Source organism: Mus musculus, chromosome 18 (genome assembly GCF_000001635.26).
Source record: "Mus musculus strain C57BL/6J chromosome 18, GRCm38.p6 C57BL/6J".
In the NCBI taxonomy this organism is placed as follows: Eukaryota; Metazoa; Chordata; class Mammalia; order Rodentia; family Muridae; genus Mus; species Mus musculus.
In genome coordinates this window covers 35,261,569-35,284,243 of record NC_000084.6, presented here as the reverse complement: position 1 = coordinate 35,284,243, position 22,675 = coordinate 35,261,569, and the positions used below count along the sequence as shown (strand labels likewise).

At 49.3% G+C, this 22,675-nt stretch overlaps 1 protein-coding gene across 6 annotated transcripts in view; it reads left to right on the top strand.

The window, feature by feature from the left end:
* The window catches only part of Sil1 (endoplasmic reticulum chaperone SIL1 homolog (S. cerevisiae)), a 232,995-nt gene extending 215,147 nt beyond the window's left edge, over positions 1-17,848 (top strand). For all 6 annotated transcript variants that reach the window (XM_030250634.1, XM_011247043.3, XM_006526365.4 and 3 more), the window contains 3 exons: positions 14,534-14,630; positions 15,041-15,205; positions 17,335-17,848. In XM_030250634.1, the coding sequence (XP_030106494.1) occupies positions 14,534-14,630; positions 15,041-15,205; positions 17,335-17,691 (619 nt within the window). In that variant the 3' untranslated portion in view covers positions 17,692-17,848. The remainder of the gene's footprint in view (positions 1-14,533; positions 14,631-15,040; positions 15,206-17,334) is intronic.
* The last annotated feature ends 4,827 nt before the right edge of the window (positions 17,849-22,675 follow it).

The following is a 22,675-nucleotide window of genomic DNA, read 5'->3' as shown; positions in this document are numbered from 1 at the left end:
TCTGTTGCCTGCCTAGACCATGGCATGAGAGAGACCAGCTTGCTGTGAGTCCAGGGAGGCTCTGCCCAGTGCCTCTCAGCCCATGGCAGACAGCAGAAGCTCCTGGAAGGGTTGTTAAATGCAGATGGCCACTCACCTTCTCCACAGTCACTGAGCTGGCTTGAGGCCTGAGAATTTGTGTTTCTGCCTAGTTCCCAGATTCTGCTAGTGCTGCTGGCCAGAGAGTGGACTTAAGATCCGTGCTACAGAGCTGTTTGACTCAAGCCTGGCATCTAGCACAGGAGAGGTAGATTAGCAGGGCATGCATGTGGTTTCTTCTCTCCATTCTGCGTCAAGCTCTGAAATTAAGCGATGGGGGATGTTGGCAGTGCTGTCGTGATGTGCTGTGAGTCCACTGTCTTGTGTGACATCCACAGTCCTCCTTTGGGTCTTGGCATCTTAACAGAAAATGCAGGTAAGAAAGACAGCGTCTTGGTCTTCCAGCTCGCAGCTCACTATGAATGCCTACTAGAATCCTTCGAGCCCCACACTGGGGCCTCCAGGACTTGCCTCTGAATGTGACATTGGAGAAATTACTTCTCTTTCTGTGACTCAGTTTGTGCCCCTGCCTCTCTGGGTTGTCACAGAGAACATGAGCTGGGACTTGAGAGCTGTTGGATGGAGGCGCCCCAGAAGCTGTTCTCCTCAGGACCCCAGCACTGCCTTCACTCTTGCATTGTCATCAGAAGCCCAAGAAAACCTGAAGAGGGTATAGAGGGTTTATGACCACTGCCCACCAGCCAGGACCCAGAGCCCTAGAAATGACTTTTGCTCGCTGGAAACTTCTCTGTTGTTCACCTGAAGAAATGGTGCAGGAGCTGAAGGCTGAGCGGCGGTGGATGGGCAGGAGGAGTGGGGCCCAAGGATCGCTCCGAGTGGGCAGGAGGAGTGGGGCCCAAGGATCTCTCCGAGTGGGCAGGAGGAGTGGGGCCCAAGGATCTCTCCGAGTGGGCAGGAGGAGTGGGGCCCAAGGATCTCTCCGAGTGGGCAGGAGGAGTGGGGCCCAAGGATCGCTCCGAGTGGGCAGAAGGAGTGGGGCCCAAGGATTGCTCCGCGTGGGGATGAGCTGGATCAGCCCTGCTGTTTGTTCTCCCCACATTTGTGCCAACGACCGGCTCTGGCATGGCAGAAGTAGTTGAGTCTCAGGTAGAAGTCCAGTGTTGATAATGCCAATAACATTGGCGTGTTGAAAAGTAGTGTCAGATGTCTCATCATTAGTTTCTTATCATGAGGACTCTATGAAATAAGCTTCATTTTACAGATATAGAAGCCTTGGCAAAGATAGGCCAATCAACTTGTCTCAAGGTCACGCATAAAAGGAATCTGGATTCAAATTCAGGTCTGTGTGGCGTGTCCTTCTGCAGGGTTATCTATCCCCTTGTGTAGTTTGGCTTTAACCTGTTCCCAAGAACCTTTGCCCCTCAACTCAGCATCCAGGTTCTATGAAAAGTACTGGATGTCTTCCATAGAGCCTAACACAAAGCCTTATATACACAGCGGCTGGACATGTTCTCTTTGTGCCTCTTGTTCCAGTGCAGTAATTAACAGAACCATCCTTCACTCTTTTTGTCCTGCTTGAGTCAATAAATTATATGATCACCCTACTTAAGTGTGACTATTCCTTCCAATCTGGGGATAGTGGCACTTTAATAGGGTACTCTGAAAGACTCAACTGTCTTTAAGACTTAAAGAAATAAATCCAAGATGGTAAAATTTGAAGCACTTTTATGACCTAGTGGGCAAGAGCATTGTCCCATAATCCTGTCACGGGAGATCGGAATTGAAGGCTATCATGGGTCAGTGTATCTGTACTTAGATTTCATGGGACTACCGTGCTTCATGCAAGTACCTGACACACAAGGAAAGGGCAAAGCTCTGCCTGGGGTTTCTCCCTCTCAGCTCTATAAACTCCAGGCTTGGCCTTACCCACACTACCACCTTCTATTCCTGGTGGGACCCTGACCCCAGTTCCCAGGGTCTTCCAGTTGCGGTTTTTGCTTATCTCAGGCCCTGCCCCTGTACCTGGGTGGGAGCTGTGCTAGGACCAGGGCCCAGGCCCAGCCATGGTTCACACTGCTCACATCCAGCCCCGCTGTGGTTCATGCTCCGCTCACATCCAGGCAGGCTGTCCAGGTCCCATGTGCCCATGTGCAGGCGCTCAGAATTGCCTGCACATGCCAGTCCACATTTGAACTGGTTCAGTGTTTTCTCTTTTCAAGTTGTGATCTAAAATTCAGTCCATAAGGAATGCTAAAGCATCAAGCCTTTGTTCCCCCTTGCTATTTGGGCCATAGAGACTTTGTGTTTGATTCAGTGACAATTGCTGAATCTTAAATAAACCATTCACATTATGACATTAACTATTTTATGAGTGTAACTTTTTCTTTGACGATAGAATGATCCAGCAGAAGGCCTTTTAATGATTTATCAGAGCCAGAGTTAAAGGGTTTATGGAAAGCATTTTTTAACATTTTCTTAAAAGGAAAAATAGCCTCCTCCTGCTCTTCTTCCTTTGTCCTCCTCCTCTTATTTTTATTTATTTATTTATTTATTTATTTAGAAACAGGGTTTCTCTGTGTAGCCCTGGCTGTTCTTGAACTTGCTATGAAAGCTAGGCTGGCGTCAAACTCACAGAAATACCCCTGCCTCTCTGCCTCTCTGCCTCTTGAATGCTGGGATTAAAAGCAGGACCATACCCAGCAAAAACTGGATATTTATCTGACTTCAGGTGGACAGTGTTGACAGAGCTTTAGGCTTCTCTGCTCTTAAGGACTTTGGTTTTTTCCAAGGCCATCCTTCCTAGACAGGTAGCCATCTTCCTCCACACATCTCTGTTGGCTGTTAATTTTGCCTACTAGAGGCAGGAACTATTCCCATTCTTTGCTCTGGACCTATACTGCTTAACTGAATGCTAAGCACAGTCACTATTTGTAGAACAACTTACTGGCCCAGGAATCCCAGACAAATAGCATGCTCACAAACCAAACCATCCATTACTTTGTCTCTAGAAGCTGTAAGTAACTAGGATTCTCCTTCAGCTCTTAGGAATTTCTACAGAGTGAGAAGCCTTCCCTTTCCTTCTAGGCCCCCATTCTCGAATCTGATGAATCAGGTTCATCCTCTGGCAAATCAGGCCTCCCCCCTGCATCTAAGGACGCTATGGGGCTGGGAGTATAACTTAATTGGAGTGTTTATCTAGCCGCCCAAGGCTTTAGTTCAATCCTCATCACTAACAAAAACAAGAAGGAAGCCCTTTATTCTTCCTTTGTAAAATTTTATTTCGGTGTATATATGTGTAGCTGCTTGTCTGTATATGCACTGTGTGTGCAGTGCCCAAGGAGGCCAGAAGAGGGCATCAGATCCCCTAGAGCTGGAGTTACAGGTGTGTCTCATGGACTCACCTTGGAAACACACCCAGGTCCTCTGTAAGAGCAGCCAGTGCTCTTAGCTTCTGAGACACCTCTCCAGCCCCCTTTAATCCTCTGTAAGCCAGAATAAGACCCTCTCGATCCCTGAGGCAGACTAGGGGCCGTGCAACCCAGTGCCTTCCTATGTTCCATGAACAAAGCTGCATGGGAAACTCAGGCTAGTGGGACCTGTGTGAGCAGCCTCGCAGCTTCAGGCTAGGCAGCGAGGCCATGTTCATCCACCCCCACAGACAACCAAGAACCTGGGGCTGCATGTGCCTTTTAGAACCTGGACTAAGTGTTTATAAAGATCTTTCCAAATACCAATGATGTAAAATATTTGCATGGTTCACCATACTGTTCACCATATTTAAACTGTCAGAAACCTTAAATATCTGAGCAAAACCTCAGCAAACAAAGGATATTTTGAGGCTTGTTATGTATGTTGCACAGCAGAGACATTTGTAGACTATTCGACTTCCAAATCTTGCAAATGAAGCTCTCCGGTGTTGTCATCCTCAGCTGTAGACCATCCCACGACTGCTGCCTTTCTCTTGCTATTAAGAGATTGCTCATTCATAAACATTTCTACAGTTGTGTAGCAAAAGCAACTCCGATGGAGATGAGTTTCCTTCTGTGAGATGCTGTGTTTATCAAGTTTATTAGAGCAGAGATGGGGTGGGGATGAAGGGAAAGGGTGTTTGGTTTCCCAGACACATCTCAGAACTCGAGAGGGGGGCCTGGCTGAGCCACACAGGATCTGCTTATGGTGTTTTCTCTGTGCTTAGAGCAGGGGTTGACTGCATAGTTTCCTTGGACAACGCCCTTGCTGTGAGAGCTGCGGCCCACCCTCCTTCCCTCCAGTGCTAGCACCTGTGGGTGGCAGACCACTAGCAGGAATAAATAACCTAGACACATACTTATCTTTGCACTCTCTAGTAAACTTAATAAATCTCAGAGTGGGAAAAAAAAAAAAAAACCTCCCCAGTGCTTTAGCCTAACTTTCCTTCTGCTTAGCTGTGTTATCCCTGCCTCACCTCCCACTCTGCCGAAGACAATTGAAGAGACTTCTTGGAATAATTAGAAGCCACAGATAATTCTCTCTAGCTCCCTCTCTTCCATGCTCCCCACCCTGTGGTCTCCCTCTAGCCTGTTCTAATTAGCTTCTTTGATCCTTCCTCCCAGTCTCTCCTCTAGCTTGTTAATTACATTTCCCCTCCTGGATTCTCTTAGTACCGCCTTTGTGTATCTGCTACAGGGGCTGAGGCTGGGAATCTCAGGCCACGCTTGGAAGCCGGTTCCTCTTCCTTATTCCCTGCCACACATGGACCCTCCCACTTCTGAGACGCTGAAGACCCAAACATAAAAGCAGTGCGCAGGGATGGAGTGACTTATTCTGGGACATCTTAGAGCTTTATTCAATCCTTTCAACTCCTATAATTCTGTGACACATCATTGCTCACCCCCACTTTATAAGTGACGTAAGAGAGATGTCTTCACCTGTCTGCTGAGGCATACAGCCTGGAAACACTAGATGCAGGACTTGAACCCAGGTTTCTCTAAGTCTACATCAGGACATTCCTTCAGTCAGTTTCCTCTCTGAAGTTGGGATCTGGGTTGAAAAAAGTCTAGATCATTGGCTTTTAGCTATCAAAGGACCTACCAGTTCATCAGCCCACAGCTGGGGTCATTGTCCCCTTATGGCTCACCACAGAAGCAACTTGATGAGGCTCTGCACAGTTAGAAAGCAGGTTCTGATCAGTCATTGGCTTGCCTGGTTTTTGTTTTGTTGCTCAGGCTGGCGTCACATTCGCTCTAAAGCCAAGGATGACCTTGACTTCTGACCCTCCGCCTCCGCCTCTGCCTCCGAAGTGGGTTCGTGTGTATGCTAGGAAAGTTCTCTATCACCCCAGCTCTGTCTCCCCCTAACCTGCTCACAGTTTTAACTCACTTCTCTGACAGTTTCATCTCTCAGAAGATTAAGAAAACAACAAAGAAAAAATCCCCCACTGAAATTGTACTGTGATCAATAAGAAGAATTCATTTGGTGCCGTGAGAGATTGGAGAACCTTTTCAGAAACTGACTATGTTTGGAGAGGCCAAGGGGAATGAAGAAAGTCTCTGACTCCAGGTTTTATGGGAAAGCAGATTTTAGAAGGTCTCAGAAAAAAAAAAAAAGTAGATATGATGTCTGAACCAGCTCTTTGAGAAGAAGGATGGCTCAGTCTGAAAGCTGAAATGTGCCGATTAAAGTCCGCGTGATTGCTGCGGGCGTGGAGGGACCTATCTAAAGAGCCCACGGGCTTCGGGCTTCGTGGGGACCAACTAGAGTTTATATAAAAAGTTAAAAAACCAAAAGAAAAGGAGCAAGCCTCAGAACTGTCGGGGTGGGGACGCCAGGAGAGATAAGAATAGCAAACCTGAGCACTGGGGTTTGAGAGGATGATCTAGAGGCATAGATTGCCTGTTTGCAGCCAGTGACTCTGTGTGCTGGGCAGCCATGATTCTTCTGTTTGGCCTCTGCCTTCTCTTTCAAGGGCAGTGGCCTTCCCACTGGAAAGAGTCAACAAGAGCAGATAAGAGGAGCTTGAGGTCAAGGGTATGGTTCTGAGTTCAAGAGCTTCTCCAAGTTAGGTCTGAAAAGTCAGGTGTCAAAGGAAAACTTAGGAACATTGTCATGTGCCCTGGGTGACCTGAGTCTTTGTGGTGCGTTGGGGATAGAAAGGGACAGGGAGGCAAACCTTGCAGAATAATTTAATATTTGTGTCCTTCCCTGCTTCCCTCCTCTCTCTTTTATGAGAGAACAAATATCAGTGTCAATAATCTCAGTCAACAGAGCACAGGATTGCAGACCGTGACGCTAACGCGAGTCTAAAACTGGCCATTATGAGCGTCTGGGAGGAGCCCGCAAGTGCCCTCCTGTTTTTAATTTCCTTTTTCAGAAAAATTGCCAGCTACAAGATTGGCCCAATGATAGATGCTGAGAGGAAGTCTGCATTTCTTGAAAACTTGTGCTAGAGTCACAGTGTGATCTAATGCACACAGTAAAGGTGTGGAGTTGTAGCAAGGGTCTCCACTGTGGGAGTATTCCCGAAAACTCACGTCATCCTGTCCAGTCTGTGTTTTGAATCTTTTTTCTCCCTCCCTTTTTCCCTCCCTCCCTCTCTCCCCGCTCCTTCTTTTTTCTTTCTCTCACATCTTGGTACTTTACTAAGCCATGGCAGCAGATGACACAAAAAGGAGCGAGTAATTAGCATGTTGGGTCCATGACAGAATGAAGACCAAAAAAAAAAAAAAAAAAAAAGGAAAGTGACATGAAAGGCACAAATGGCCATGTGATGCTCTAATTTTTCTATTAAAATGTAATTTTTGGCAGCTGGAGAGCTGGCTAGGGAGTGAGAGCAGTTGTAGCTCTTACAGAGGACCCAGCGGTTCAGGTCTGAGCAGCTCACAACCACCAGCACCAGGGGTTCTAACGCACCCTTCTGGCATCCGGAGGTACTGCAAGCACATGGTACACAGACAAAACACGCATACCTAAAATTTAAAACGAATATTTTTAGGTATTTTAAATTTATTTCTTTTATTTTTTGAGATTATAATATAATTACATCATCTTACCCTTCTCTTTTCTCCTCCCATTTGCCCCTCCTTGCTCTTTTTCAAATTTATGGCCCCTTTTTTCGTTAATTGCAGGTGTGTGTGTGTGTGTGTGTGTGTGTGTGTATGTGTGTGTGTTCCTGAACACATCTGTATAGCCTGTTCGATCTGTATAATTATAATGTTACTTATTTTCATGTTCTCAGGACTGACCAAGTGGTACTGGATGGTCAGTTAGTGTGCTCTTCCCTAGGGAAGCCTCCTAGCCTCTCAGTGCTCCTTTATCGCCTGTGGTGTTTTGTTTTGTTTTGTTTTGTTTTCAGTAGAGTTGAAGCTTCCTGAGCTACATCCATGTTAGTGTGTTAGCGTGTCCACTAATGTTGGCCACCTTGAGCTCAGGTTCAGGTGGCCATGCCTGTGAGACTTTAAGGGTTGGCTTCTGATAATTCCTAGGAGACAGTCTCACAGCAGATTCTGCTCCCCTGACTCTCGCAGTCGTCCTGCCCTCTCTTCCACAGCACTCCCCAGGACTTAGGCTTGGCTGTGTTCTGGATGTATCCATCAGAACTGGACTCTGTATTTTGATTGATTGTGGTTTTCTGTAGTGGTCTCCATATGTTGTAAGGAGGAGTTTTCTTGATGAGAGGTGAAACCAACACTAGAGTATTAGGACACATGTTTAGATTGTAGTTAGGGATTATTCTGGCTTAATAAATAGAAGTTGTCAGTTCTCTTCCAAGTTCTGGGACGTAGGTGACTGGGTTTCCAGTCCCAGACATGTCTTCTCACTTGTTGAGTGGGTGTTTTGTTTTGAGGCAGGGTTTCTCTGTGTAGCCCTGGTTGTCCTGGAACTCACTTTGTAGACCAGGCTTATCTAGAACTCAGAGATTCACCTGCCTTTGCGTTCCAAGTGCTGGTGTTAAAGGTGTGCTCCACCACCACCCAGTTTTGTCTAGTAGGTCTTAAATACAGTTAAAAAGCTGCTGGTGACTGCCAAGGTATGTGTGCCATTACTGTACCTTTGGGATTATAATGCCATACAGTCATTGTTATAAACTGTAAAAGTCATTTAATGTAGAGGCCATGTGTGGTGATACATACTTTAATTCCAATACTTGGGAGGCACAGGTAGGCAGATCTCTGAACCAGGGCTACGTAGTGAGACCTTATCTCAAAATTTAATTTTACCGCTAAAATGATTAAAAGCAGTTTAATACATAATTGTCTATATTTGTTGTTTAGAAAGAAATTGACCTCTGGAAATGAATGCATGGCATAATATCTTGAAACTTCAAAATAGTTGAAACTTCATTTTTGCCTTAATACATTTAACATTTATTCTTTAATAAGACTAAAGTAAAAACACTATATTTAGTTTCTGAGTCATGTTGGGAAACCCCAGGTTCATTGGAGGATCATGTGACCAGCCTCCAGGGATTTGACCTAAGCAAAGTCAGTCCTATAAAGTACTGTCATAAGCACAGAGGTAACCTCAAACATAGGGACAGTGTGGCCCTGTGACAGAAATGGGTGGGCCCACTGGTCTATTTGACCAAGCTGGAGCCTCTGAAATGGATGGAGTAGCATCCCATGGAGCACTGTGGGAAGTCAGGGATGCAGGGGTCACAGCAACAACAAGAACAGGGTGCCGGGGCCTGACCAGGGATGGCCAGGGTGCCGGGGCCTGACCAGGGCATTTGGAGCCCTAAGCTTCAGAAGGGCTGAGATCTATTGTGCAGAATCAGGCACCTTCCACTTAGAGAGGGCAGAAGCTTCATGCAGGTAGCCTGCAGGACAGTATCAGAAGGCTGCTTTCCAGCAGGTTATCAGAGATGAAGGACAGACCAGAGGTGAGACATTAGGGCTAGTTATCACTAATGTTGGGTCTCAGGATACAGATATGTGCAACATTCAGAGAAAAGTCAAGTTTGGAGCCAACACCTACTAAATTGTAATTTAGTTTATGCAGGTAGGGTTTACATTTTGTATTTTTGAGGCATGCCTCACTCACCAAAAGTGTTCCTTACTGAAATCACTGCAACATATCTGTTGCAGAAGAAGCATAATATTTCAAATAAAAGTGTCTCGTCCCAGAAAGTGAGACACTAACAAAGACCAGGAGAAGCACATAAGAGTGGGGTGGAGCAACCTCACTCCCAGCACTCAGGGCAGAGGCAGGCAGACTTTTGAGCTCAGGGCCAGTCTGGTCTTCAGAGTGAATTCTAGGACAGCCAGGGCTACACAGAGAAACTTTGTTGTAAAAACAGACAAACAAACAAACGTGCCAGGAAGACATTAGCCATGGTGTAAAGGGTACTAGTGATTGATTCAGGGATACTTTGAGCATCAAAATATTAACAAAGGTGAATTATGTCCCATAGGATAAGTGAGAATCTGTGAATCCATTCTGATATGTAGATGAATAAAGGAAGGAGGACAGAGCTGCTGTTTCAGGTACAGTGCCAACACACAGAGATGGAAGGAATGTGGAGTATAGATGTCACCAGTCGACAATACAGGGATAATTGGGCAAGAATTGCCAGTGAATGCCAGAGCCAGTGGGCGAGAGACTGATGAGGGACAGGTTGTCTATCTCACAGTGTTCATACAATAGCTATTAATTTGTACGGGATCAACAATATCAGAGTGGAGAAATCTGACAAGCACCCCATAATCAAATATTCAAAGTGAATGTGACTACATGTGGAGCTGATTGACGTCTTGTGTCCCCTGGTATGATGTACTGAGAAATAAACAACATGTTTTTGTGATATTCCTGCCAACATGAATAACCTCAATCTAATCACTGGATAAATCTGAACTGAGGGACAGCGCACAGACGGCCCGCACTCCTAAATGTCAGTGTCATGCAAGACAGGCCTCAGAGCACAGGACACAACAGAATGTGCTACTGCTGGGGGCTTGAACTGGACCTGGGACGGAAAATATTTTTCTAAAAAAGAAGAAGATATTATTGGGATGGCTAGCAAAACCTGAGCATCTTGTAAAGCACTGTGCCGCTGTCGGTTCCTGCCCCGGTGCCCAGGCTGTCTGTGTTCTCAGGAAGTATGTTCTCGTGTGTTTAGGGGTAGACGGCTATCATGTCTTCAGCCTATTCGGAATGTTTCCCAAAAGTTCTGAGTACATGTTTATGCAGAGAGGGGTTAAGCTACAGCTCGGTGGTAAAGGATTAGTTGAGTGTGTACAAGGCCCTGGGTTTGATCTCCAGCACTGAAGACAATTAAGAAAGATGGGAGGAGGGAAGGAAAGAAAACATTTGGTTACACTGCTGTGGTAACATTAACACTGGAGAATCTTGATGGGAGGTTTCTCTGTAAATTACTTTTCTGTTTGTTGTTACTGTTGCTGTTGTTTTGAAATGGCGTCTTGAGCCTATGAATTCAAATTATCCTTCTGCCTTAATCCCTGGGTACTGGGATCCCAGGTACATGCCAGTGTGTCTAGCTTTTCCTTCTGTAATTTGCATAGCCTTTGAAATGCTTACAAATAGTAATGTTCCCAGGAGTGTGTGCTGTGTGATTGATTACACACCTGCACCCCACACTTCAGGATTGCACATACTGCAAACTGCTGCTTTGTAGACGCTCAGGCCACGTTCTGAGCTTAGGCCAGGTGAGGACAATGGGACAGTCCTCACAGTGAGGACATCTGTGAGGAAACAAATGCACATATCTGGGCTGGGTCAGCCACCCAGAGATGTGCCTGTGTCCTGTGACATGGCATCTTCTCCAGACCTCCTAGAACACAATGAAAAGAAGAAATGTTTGCCTTACTTCAAAGTGCTTTGAGACCCCACAAGAAAGCACACACCCTTAAGGTGTCTCCCAGAGCCCGTGGGAATCTGGGAATGTGGTAGATACAGGCTGGCCTCCAGGCTTTGACCTGAGTGAGCATTTTCTGGCCCCATCCACTTGCAGCGTCCTCCATTCCTCCTCCCAGACTTCCTGCCTCCTCCATCTTTCCTTCCTTTTCATAGATTCACACTCCACTTTAAATCAGATTATCCCAAACGGAGTTCCTGCATATCCTACACTCTGCACTCTCCGTGGCCTAGAGACAGTGCCATGGCATAAAATCCACAGTCAGAGGACCCACAGCTCATGCAATGCTCTCCCCAAACAATCTTAAAATTGCTAACAGTTGAAAGAGCTCACCTTTTCTCGTTATACTTGGGCCTGAAAATTATGCAGCTAGCCCTGAAGGTCAAGGCTGGACAGTTCAGGCATCAGACCTGTGTCCAACAATTCTCATGTTCTCGCTGGCCCTGTCTGGCTGCTCTTGAAGTTAAGTCTTCGACTATAGCCAGATACCTGCTCAGCTTAGCTAAAATATGACCAATGGCCCTTGGCAGATTGACATATTTCTGTCACCTGACCCAAACTGTTTGATTTCAGCAAGTGCAATCACTTCCAGTTCTGAGATCCACCCTTCTCCCCGCCTGTCCCACTTACGATTTACAGAGCAGCAGCTGCTACTGACCCTCTGCACACAGACAGCTGACTGCCTGCTGATTGTGAACATCCCCACAATCCAAGTGCTAGTGGTACTTATTCAGTGCAGCCGGCTTAGCCCTGATGAACAGCGTTTATTCTCATTTATCGCCCTGCAGACGAGTTCCATCTTCATATCCTTGACTTTGGTACACTGGTGTTGCTGGCATGTAGAGGGCGGGGCAGGGTGGGGCGGGCTTCTGATCCCTTTGTAGAAGGCCATCTTCTAGCCACCAGGACGGGCCCTCTCTAGGATCAGGCAGAACTCTGGTCCAGAGCCACAGGCTGGCACGGTAGTGCTGTTACAGAATGGGTTAGGCCCCCTTGGGAAGCATGTCCACTGTGTTTAGAGTCTTGGTGGAACACATTGGTTAGCATTTTGCTGGGCATTAGACATTCTGTCTCTAGCAGGAAGTGGCCCGAGCTCTGATCCAGGACTTACCCAGGTCATCTGCCACTGTTGACAGATTCTCTCTGACCGTCCTCCAGCCTTGGCCCTTGCACATCCTTAGAGCTTAGCCTTGCTAGTTGGGCACGCCCACGCGCACACCCTGAGCACACAGAGCTGTGAACATTGAGAACCTATAGCTGGGCTGCCTGGAGAGAAGCTCTCTCTCTCTGCTCAGGGCTGACTGGAGAAAGCCTCCCTCCTGTTGTGTGTCCCTGCCTGCATAGTCTGAGGCACCTGAAATCTCCAGCCTGACCTTCCCTCTTCTCGTGTCCTTAATTAACCCTTTGCCTGGGAAGCACTGGCAGCCCATCTAGAGGGTGTTTTGTGGAACCCTGAGGTCCTGAGTCCCAGGGCGAGGCTCAGAGTTAGTGTGGACACCTTATTTAATTTGGGTACATGGAAAGGCTAGGCAGCATACAGGCCCAGGCTGCCAATGCCCATGTCTTGTCACAGGCCCGTGTGCCCTGGGCAGATTTATTACCTGGGAAAGTTGTTTCAGAAATTGTTGAGAAGCCCCAGTTGTCTTCTTTCCTCTCTGATTTCCATCTCTGTGTTGGGAACCCATTTTCCACTCCTCTGAATGGCTGTGCTCCCTGGGAAGGGTAGGCTGTGGAGGCTGTGGTAGCAGCACGTCAGTAGGTAGCACCTGGTTTCTGGCAGCCTGCCTGAGAAGAGCGAGCCCTTTGTTCTGTTTCCAGTGTGACATGGAAGGCTCTGACACTTAGCCCTGCTTGATCTACTAAGGCCCTGTAGTCTTCAGAGGGTCCATGGGGATGGGGTGGGTGCCTCAGAGAAACTTCATAGGGCTGATACAGTGTCGGGCCTCGCAGCCCCCCTTCTTTGGGAGGAAGCGTTTGGTGTCAGTGAATTCCCCACCATGGCAGTCTTCCCTTCATAGACCCTGTCTGTTGTGGGTGAATGTTCCTTAGCCACACGATGACAGAAACGGCCTTAATTAACTCACACATTGATGAAGCAGCTGCCTGTCTCAAGTAGGGGGAATGGAGGCAGAGAAGCAGCTCTGCCCAGCCCCCTACAGACTGCCTGCCTGTCAGGAAAGGAGCTGTCAGCCTGGGGACAGCTTCATCCCCTCGGCTGCTCCAAGCGCTCAAGGGTGGAGCTGCCATGGGGCTGGCCAGCACCCTCTGTACATCCTTTCTGATGGGAGGATGCCAGGTCAGAGGGATGAAGGAAGCTAGTCCGCTGGGTCTTCTCGCAGCCCTGAAGCTGGCTCTGGCAGGAGGGGAAGGGGCAGGCCATTTGTGGGGATGACTTGGACCCTCAACGTTGCATTTGTCAGCTTTGGGGGCTACCTGCTGTGTGCTGGACCTCTTCTGAGGCCAGCAGTGTAGCGCACCATCTTTCCTGTTCCTTGTCTTTCCTCCTCCTCCTGGGTTTGGACCAGGACCACACTGCTGGGGACACTGCTGGGGACACTGTGCAGCTTCCTGGCTAGGAGATTGGAGTTTGGGAGGGCAGATGCTTTGGAGACTCCAGGGAGCCAGCCGGAGACCCATAGAGATTTGGTGCCCATTACTGGCTGCCCAGGTGTGTGTGACTGTTTGTCTTCTGGCCTGACTCTCCTGTCATCTAGGAATTCGTGTTGTGGGCCTTTGAGGTGCATGTGTGCAATCCCAGCATTCAACAGCCTGAGACGGGGAGTGCAGTGAAGTTGAGGTTGGCTTGGGCTTCATAGCAAGACACTGCCCCCAAACAAAACATAAACAAAGAGAGGAATGAGGAGCACGCCAGGTGTGGAGGTGCACACCTGCGATCCTAGTGCTTGGGAGGCAGAGCCAGGTGGATCTGTGTGAGTTCAAGGCCAGCCTAGACTAGAGTGAGTTCCAGGACAGCCAGGGCTATGTGGAGAGACCCTGTCTTGAAAGGAAGAAAAGACTGTGAAAGGAGCTTTATCTGGGCTTCCCCACATGTCTCCTGCCTGGCATCCTCCTTATGTCCAGGAGGGACTGGAATATTTTTAAGGATTTATTTTTCATGTGTATTTATGTATGTATTTTATGTATGTGTGCATATTATGTGTGAATATGCACACATGTGTATTGTGTAATATGTCCTAATGTCTATGTGTGTATATGTGTGCGACATGTTGACTGGGGAGCAATGGGCTCCTGGCCCAGCTCTGTATCTAGAGAGCACAGAGCACAGTGGCCTCCCTGGGGTACGACTGCCTAGGATCATGGGAGATGGAGCTCACAACAGTGGCTTTACATGGTGGGGGGGGGGGGTGGCAGTAGTGCCTCTGGGTGTGGTTTCAATCTCAGAATGGCCTACGGTGGGTGGCAGAACTGACGTCTCCCCTGGAGCGCCTCAGTCTGTCACTTCTGGGGAGCAGCAGGCTGGCATGCGGCCATTGGCTCGCTCATCTCTGCCATAGGCCTTTGTACCCAGGTGGGTCTGCACACATTTATCTTTTCCCCCAGCTGAGCAAGAAATACCCCTGTGCCCTAGCTCCCTGCATCCTGGGCCCTGCAAAGTGTCACCATTTCTTCTGCGTCTCCCCTCAGCAATCCGAAGGTCCAGGTGGAAGCCATCGAAGGGGGAGCCCTGCAGAAGCTGCTGGTCATCCTGGCCACAAACCAGCCTCTCCCCGCCAAGAAGAAGGCAAGTCTGCTCCCTGCCCTGCCTCGTGCCCGGCACACCTGCAGGGCTTCCTATCCATGCTGTGCCCAGGGTGCTAAGCACAGTCCACTGCCATGGCGGAGAGCTCACACCAGCTAACGCAGATGGCAGTGTCATCCAGAGGCCCAAGTACCACTACAGCTCACTGACCCGGCATCCCTGAGTCTCATGAGCCATGCTGTTTGTTGCCCGTTTGCCTGCTTAGTTTTGTTGAAATTATCTGGAGTCCCCTGGCTTTCATCATCCTGGAGTACACATGGACCCAAGGGAATAAAGGAACCAGGAAGAATAGAGGCTGGGCTGGGTCACTGGGGTCACTGGGGTCTCAGCTGCTTGTTCTGTGTGCTGCATGTGTGTGGCCCTCACTTATGGTGGCTGCTGTGTGCCCTCAGGTCCTGTTTGCACTGTGCTCCCTGCTGCGCCACTTCCCCTATGCCCAGCAGCAGTTCCTGAAGCTCGGGGGCCTGCAGGTCCTCAGGAGCCTGGTACAGGAGAAGAGTGCGAAGGTACTGGCCGTGCGTGTGGTCACCCTGCTCTATGACCTGGTCACTGAGAAGGTGAGTGAGTGAGTGCCACACCTGCTCTGCATTCCCTTTGTCTTGCTTTGTGTTTGTTTCCGCCATTTGACGCCCTCAGACGCCTGTTTCCCGCTGAGTGGATGGACAGATGAATGGACAGATAAAAGATACATGTACAAAGAGACTGTCCTATGACGCCTTGGTTGGAACCTGAGGGCTGCCGAGAAAGGGAGGAGGTGCTAGCGATGGCTGGGTAATGCCAAATGTGCAGGCAGTCGGGTACGGTGAGGAAGGCGTGGGAGGGACAGAGCAGCAGCCAGGGGACCACAGAGCTGGGCTGGGCTGGTACCAATTCTAGGATTCTAGAAACCTGGGCACACTTCCTTGGGGAGCTTTGGCTCCGAGCAGGGGCTTGGGATGGACCCCAATGGTTTGTTATCTGGGAAGACTTGGTCTTTGCAAGTCCAAAAAGCATCTTGAGATGAGAGAAGCAGGCCTGGCTTCTTAGCCTCTGTAGAGACCTATCCTTAGCTCTCGGTGCAGTGTTGGCTGGTGGGACAGGGCTGGCTAGTCCTGAGCTTGCAGAGCACCATTAGAAGCTGCACTCCCCCTCCTTCCCCGCCCCATCTTCCCTCTGAAAAGTGGGTCTCTCTCTGTCTCTGCCTCTCTCTCTCCTCTGCTCTATTCCTCTCACACTGTGTGTGTGTCTTTGTCCATTTAGTTTCTTAGTTGTGTTGCTCAGAGCCAGGTAATAAGGCTTAGCTGCATTTGGCATCATGGGCCTAGTTCTGGAAGCTTCTGGCCTCTGTACAGTCACCATTGTCTAGGCCTAGAATGTTTTCAGTCTCGGAGACTTACTGCTGAATAAGCTCACCTTTTCTTGTTCTTTCTAAACTCTGACTGGCTACTTCAACTCAGCTGCTCTGGCTCACACTCCTCTCCCAGCTGACTGACTCGATCTGGCTTTTCTCTTGGCCTCTGACTGAATTGCTCTGTTTGGCCTCATACTAACTTTGGCAGTCTGTTCTAATCTCCTGGCTTCTTTATGTTCTCTGGTCCGTTCTGTCTTTACCTAGCCTGTTCTCTCTTTGCAACCTCTATCACTGTCCCAGTAACACACACCCCCGTCTGTGTGTGTGTGTGTGTTATCTCTCTGTCTCTCTGTCTGTCTCTCTCTGTCTGTCTGTCTCTGTCTCTGTATGCGTTGTGTGTCTCTGTGTCTTTCTATTTCTGTGTGTGTGTCTCTCTCTCTGTCTATCTGTCTCTCTCTCTCTGTCTCCCTCCTCCTCCTCCTCCTCCTCTTCCTCTTCCTCTTTCTCCTCATGAGAGTTGGGCATATCCTATTCTGTCAATTCTTTCTCTGACTTTGTCTGCCCCTCAATTAGACATCATTTTCAAACATGGCCAACATGGCTGTTTCCTTCTCCAACCTAACTTTACTTGTATTGTTTTGCATTAAAGATGTGTACTAAGGATGTGTCTGCATTTTATGCAGAGGAGTTAAAGGTCTGTGCTAAGGCACCACACCATTACTAGCAATAGGTCTTATCAGTAAACGACACCATCTCGGAGTTCACAGTGCAATGGAATATCCTGCATTAGTAACATCTAGATCTTCCGGCTCCCAAGTGCTAGGACCACACCCATGAGCCACATGCCAAGCCTGAAGCTGAGATCTGAACCCAGGCTGTCTGGCCCCATGCTGTACAAACTGTCATGCTATCTAAAATAGTGTGTGTAGTGGCATGTATTCATCTGTGTACATAATATGTATGTGTAGGGGCTGACAGACATCACATGCATGGTTCTTGGGACCAAACTCAAGTTGCCAGGCATATGGAGCTAGTGTCTTTACCCACTAAACCATCTTATCAGCCATAGGGAGGAATTCTTACGCACTTACTAGGTCCTGGGAGCAGGGACTAGGTCCCCATTTTGGTTTCTGCAGCACCCAGCACTGTGTGCTGGTGTTTTGAATGGGCAGGCAGATAGACACAGATGGATGAGGGAGCATGTAAAAAGCCAGAAACCTAGCTGGTTGCCTCCCAGGAGGTCCCTGGTGTCCCAAAGTCATCTAGAAAGTAGATGCGCTTCTCCTAATGGGAGGAGCTAGCCCAGAGCAAGCTGACTGCTGTCTGTCTTCTCTCCACCCCACCCTGGCTGTGAAGATGTTTGCTGAGGAGGAGGCAGAGTTGACCCAGGATTCATCCCCAGAGAAGCTGCAGCAGTATCGCCAGGTGCAGCTCCTGCCAGGCCTGCAGGAACAGGGTTGGTGTGAGATCACCGCCCAGCTCCTGGCCCTTCCAGAGCATGATGCTCGGGAGAAGGTGCTGCAGACACTGGGTGCCCTCCTGACCACCTGCCGGGATCGCTACCGTCAGGACCTCCAGTTGAGCAGGACACTAGGGCGTCTCCAAGCAGAGTACCAAGCCCTGGCCTCCCTGGAGCTCCAAGAAGGCGAAGATGATGGCTACTTCCGGGAACTGCTGGCCTCCATCAACAGCTTGATGAAGGAACTAAGATGAGGCTGCCATGCCGAGACCAGGACTGGACGGATGCTGCTAGTGAGAGCTTTGGTGGGCTCTTCAGGGGACATCAACTACGAGGAGGACTTAACCTGCTGGGGCATGAGTGTCACCTGGGCAGAGCTTGCTAGGTCATTAAACAGAGACATGATGACAATGGTCTGTCTCTTGTGTCTGTCAGGGAGGGCTGAGCCCTGTGACTGGGCGCCTGAGGGTAGTTCAGTGAGCCGCTGTGATGGGCCTCTAGAGACAAGCTGGGCAGGAAAGGCCTGGTCTAAGAGTTGGCAACCTCTGGCTATTTCATTTGGAAAGCCAATTAACCTCTCAGATAAAAAGAATGCGATTAGTAAAGACATGGGACACAGGAAAAGCACTGTGCACCCAGCGCCCACCCCTAATCCCCTGCTCACCTCAGGCTATGAGGGTCATCATTCAATGAAATGGCTACCTGGGCCAAAGGCCACTGGTACTGGCGAGGCCTGCAAGCGTCTCCACATGGAACTGCTCGATCCATCACGCAGCAAGTGGGCCCATGCTTCTGGAGCCCACATGGGGGGAAGACACAGGGTAGTCCATACCACAGGGTATTGATTTGGGAGAGAAATTATCTTGTTTCAGCTAACAGAGGATGCCCAGACCAGCCAGACCTGCTTGGATACTAAACAGGGCAGAGGTGCCCCCATCTTGTGCCCTGCCCCCTCCAGTGTCCAGGGTTAGCCTAAGGAAGGGTAAACCCAGCCTGGCAAGTCTGGGCCCCCACCCCAGCGACACTGAGTGCCAGGCTGGGAGCCTGCTGCAAGTTGCCATGGCAACCCCAGCTCTGGGCTTTCCTGATTTGGATTCTGGTGAGTTTGTTTTTCAGTCTTTCCCAGTGCACCAAAGGCTGGCTCCTGCTGGCGCCTCCCAGCCTCCTAGCCCCAGGAAGGCAAGTTGGGAAGGTCATTGTGGAACAGCCTGGGTCTTAGAAATCTCAGCTTCACAGACCCAGAGAAACAAAGGGTAAGTGGGAGGTTGCATTGCTTGCAAATCGTTTCTTGGGTCTTCCTCTCCCTAGCCCTCTGCCCACATTAGCCATAAAGAAGCAATGAGCTGTAGTCATGGGGAAGTTTTGGGAAGGCTGTTTCCGTTATGGGGATCAGAATTCAGGCTGCCAACCATTGGGCGCCACTGCCTTTTGGCCTTAATGCCCCACAGCTGAGGTGGTGCGGTTTTCAGAGGTATGAAGACTGAATTACTCAGCCTATGTGCTGCCTGAGCGGACAGTGCGACCTGCAACCCCTGCAACCGTACTGTGGAAGCATACACGTGGTCACAGGAAATGGGCGTTCCCTTGCGACGAGCAGGGCATGGTCCTGAAGGGCTATGCTGGAGCCTGGCCACGGCCATGTCATCGGCCACTTTAGAGATGTGGTCAGCAGTGCCTGGGTGGATTTTAGAAAGGAGCAGGCTGAGGGCTGGACCAGGGCTGGCCAGAATGGAGAACTGCGGAGGAGGCAGCCCAGGCCTCTGCCGTAGCGCATACACTGAGCCCGGGAGGATCCTGCAAGCCCGGTCAGTCGACACGGACTGGGACATGGAAAGGGTTGCCATGAAAGGAGTGCCGCCACTAGAGGCTTGATTAGGACCCCACTGTCCCTCTGTCCTCACCTATGATGCACGGATTAACACATCTATAGTCCCAAAGTAGGTTCGGGTGGTGATCCCTGGGAGCAGGGAAATGGCTTCTGGGGCTGCAGTAAGGAGGCTGGACCAGTGCTCGGTTGCTGAGCCACAGGCCTGGGAGGGACCTTGTTTACACCCCACCCAGTCATCCCCCTTAAAGCATCACCGAAAGTGAGGTTAATTTGTGAACTGCGTGGCATCATCTAGGTTTGTCTCCTGGATTGGAGCTGGGGAGCCAGGGTTCTAGCTCAGGCTCCCTGGAAGGAGGCTCTGGGCCTGTGACCCAGCTCAGCACTGGCCAGGTCTTCAGGTTTCCCTGCTCAGCACTGGCCAGGTCTTCAGGTTTACAGAAAAGCCCTTCTCTGCCTTGCCTTCCAGTGCTGACCTTGGAGTCATAGGCAGGAAGTATGAGCAGGACAAGGAGGTAAAACCACCCACCTGTGGCACATGGTGGCACTCCTAGAGCGAGTGTCCTTAGGTTGAGTGTCCTTTCTGTGAGAGGATGAAGGGCTGCAGAGTAGGGTGGTGGGCCAAACCCATCCCGTCCCTCAGGAAGCTTGGTTCTCGTTCACTTTCTCACTCAGTTTTCCCCTCAAACTGTACTGACTGCTCTGAGACAAATCAGTCACAGACTCCTGCTCTAGGCCAGGTGGTGGTGACTCGGATGATGACAGAGCTGAGCGGGTCAGGGAAAGTCCCTCAGAGGTGGACGATGTCCAATCTGAGACTTGAAGAATAGCCTAGGTAAAGTTGAAGGGTCTGAGCCGGGGGTGGGGGTGGGGAGTGCCTACTTGAGAAGCCCACACTTAAAGTCATAGAGGAAGCAGCGGGAGGAGCCGGTGGCCTAAGGTGCAGCCATCCAGGTCAACCTTGAGACGAAGTGAGGAGCAGCCTAGCTGAAGCCCCTCCCTCCTTTGTTTCTTAAACACACACACACACACACACACACACACACACACACACACACACACACACACACACACACACACACACACACGGGCTCACTACTGTGAGCTGGGCCTGCCTGGGATGAGCAAGGTGGAGGAGACAGGTGAGCAGCGGGCTCAGGAGCAGAGGGGGCAGAGCAGTCAGAAGTTGGAGGGCCGGATCCACGTGGGACCCATGGGATCACAAACATGCTGAGGCGTAGTAAACCTGCCCCTGTTACAAATGACGTGTTAGAACCCATGGTTCAGCATAGATTATAAAGTCAACAGTCATAAATTAATAGAAACCAAACAAAACACCCAAAAGAAAACAAAAAGAATAAAACTAAAAACAAAACAACAAAGTATGGGGGCTGGAGAAACGCCTCAGTGGGTAAGAGCACTGACTGCTCTTCCAGAGGTCCTGAGTTCAATTCCCACCAGCCACATGGTGGCTCACAACCATCTGTGATGGGATCTGATGCCCTCTTCTGGTGTGTCTGAAGACAGCTACAGTGGACTCACATACATAAATATACATAAAATATTTCTAGAAAGCATAGAGACATGAGACTGACGATGGCTTTGTGAGAGACACAAATAACCAGCATTGGAGACAAAGGGGCCATCACCACGGATCCACAGCACTAAAAGATAAGTGGACAAACCACGATCAAGTCTAAGAACACTGTAAAGTCCGTCTACAGCTCAGAGGGGGCCAGTTCCGGAAAGTACAGCCTTTCCTGTGTTGGTTCTGTTGCTCTGTAACAAATCTCCTCCAGCTCCGGGCTGGAAATGTCACATTTACTGCTTGGCTAATCCGAAGAGTGTGAGTGTGACACAGTTCTCTCAGAGCAAAAGTCAAGGTGTCCTGGGATGTGGCAGGGCCTGTGCCCAGGCCTTTCCCGACTTTGGAGGAAATCCCTTGGCACAGTTACCTCTGGAGCCACAGAAATCGAAGCAGGCTTTCACGTGGCATCACTCTGAAAGCTGCTGTCCCCATCTGCCACTTTGTGGGTGTTTGCTCGTGTGCTGGGTACCAAACTCAGGGCCTAGGAGAGCAAGGTTGGTTCAGCTAAAGTGATCATGTTCACACAACCGAAGGGGCACGAGGCCATCCCTTAGATGCAGAGCACTGGTTGGTTTTAATGTCAAGTTTGCCACAAATTAGAATCACTAAGTAGGGAGTCTCACTGGAGGAGCAAGACGCTCCCACCCCAAATGTGGGTGGAACCTTCTGGTAGCAGCCCAATAAAAAGAGGCGTGGCGGACCACTCTGTGCCTTCTGCTCACTCGACCTTTCCACCCTCCATCGAGTTATTCTTCCCCGGTGGTGGTGATTTCTTCGCTGATAGCCAGAACCAACATTCTGCTTCTGTCATTGACTGAGCAAGGATGAGCAACGCTCCAGGTTTTTGGCACCAGATTAAGACTATGCAGGTACCAGCATTGACCAGGTGCCCAGCCTCTGGAGTGCTGTGCGGCTGCTTGGCTATTTGGAAGTCAGCTGGTTTAATAAATTCATTCATTCATTCTCTCTCTCTGTATACACGTGCACCAGTATGTTCACATACATCATCCCACCATTCATTCCATTCCACTGCAGAACCCAAACGCACTACCCATAACAAAAGCTTCCACTAACTAGGAGTGGAAGAGACGTCCCTGACCTCATAGCGGTCTCCTCATAACCTGCCTTCCTCAAACATATGGTGAAAGACAGAAATCACCCCTGTAAGACCAACACCTAAGACCAAGGGCCACCTAAGACACAGCTCTACAAGTCCTGGGCAGGCCTTAGCAGCAAAAGGCAGTAAAAGCAGACAGGTGACAGACGGTCAGTGTGTAAAACCCACAGACAGACAGAAGGTCTTTTGGAGCTGTTATGTTTGTAAAGGATAGGGTACAAAACTCTGTGTGCCGAATAAATATGTTTCTATATATTTGGCATAAATAATTAGATATTAGAATCTGAAAGTGGTACTTCACAGCAGGAATAGAAAATGATGTGTAGCTTATGCTGGCAAAGGTACAGGGAACTGTATTTACAACTGTAAAATGCCAAAGAAGATCTCAATAAATGGGAGACATTCTGAGCTCAGTGCTGCGCTATGTCCACTTCAGCACAGTTAATCTTACGTGTAGATGTGATGAGTCTTGTTTGAAATCTTAAGTGGAAACACAAAGGCATTAGGATAGCTGAAATAATTTTAGAGAGAAAAGGCTCACACTAGCCTCTGGAGTGTGACTTCAAGCCCATAGACTTCAAGCCCATAGGAATCAGGGCTTGTGGCTTGATCAAAGAGACACATAGTGATGTATGGGAGTGGAGACCTTTGATCCCAGCACTTGGAAAGCTGAGGCAGGCAGATCTCTTGAGTTTGAGGCTAGCCTAG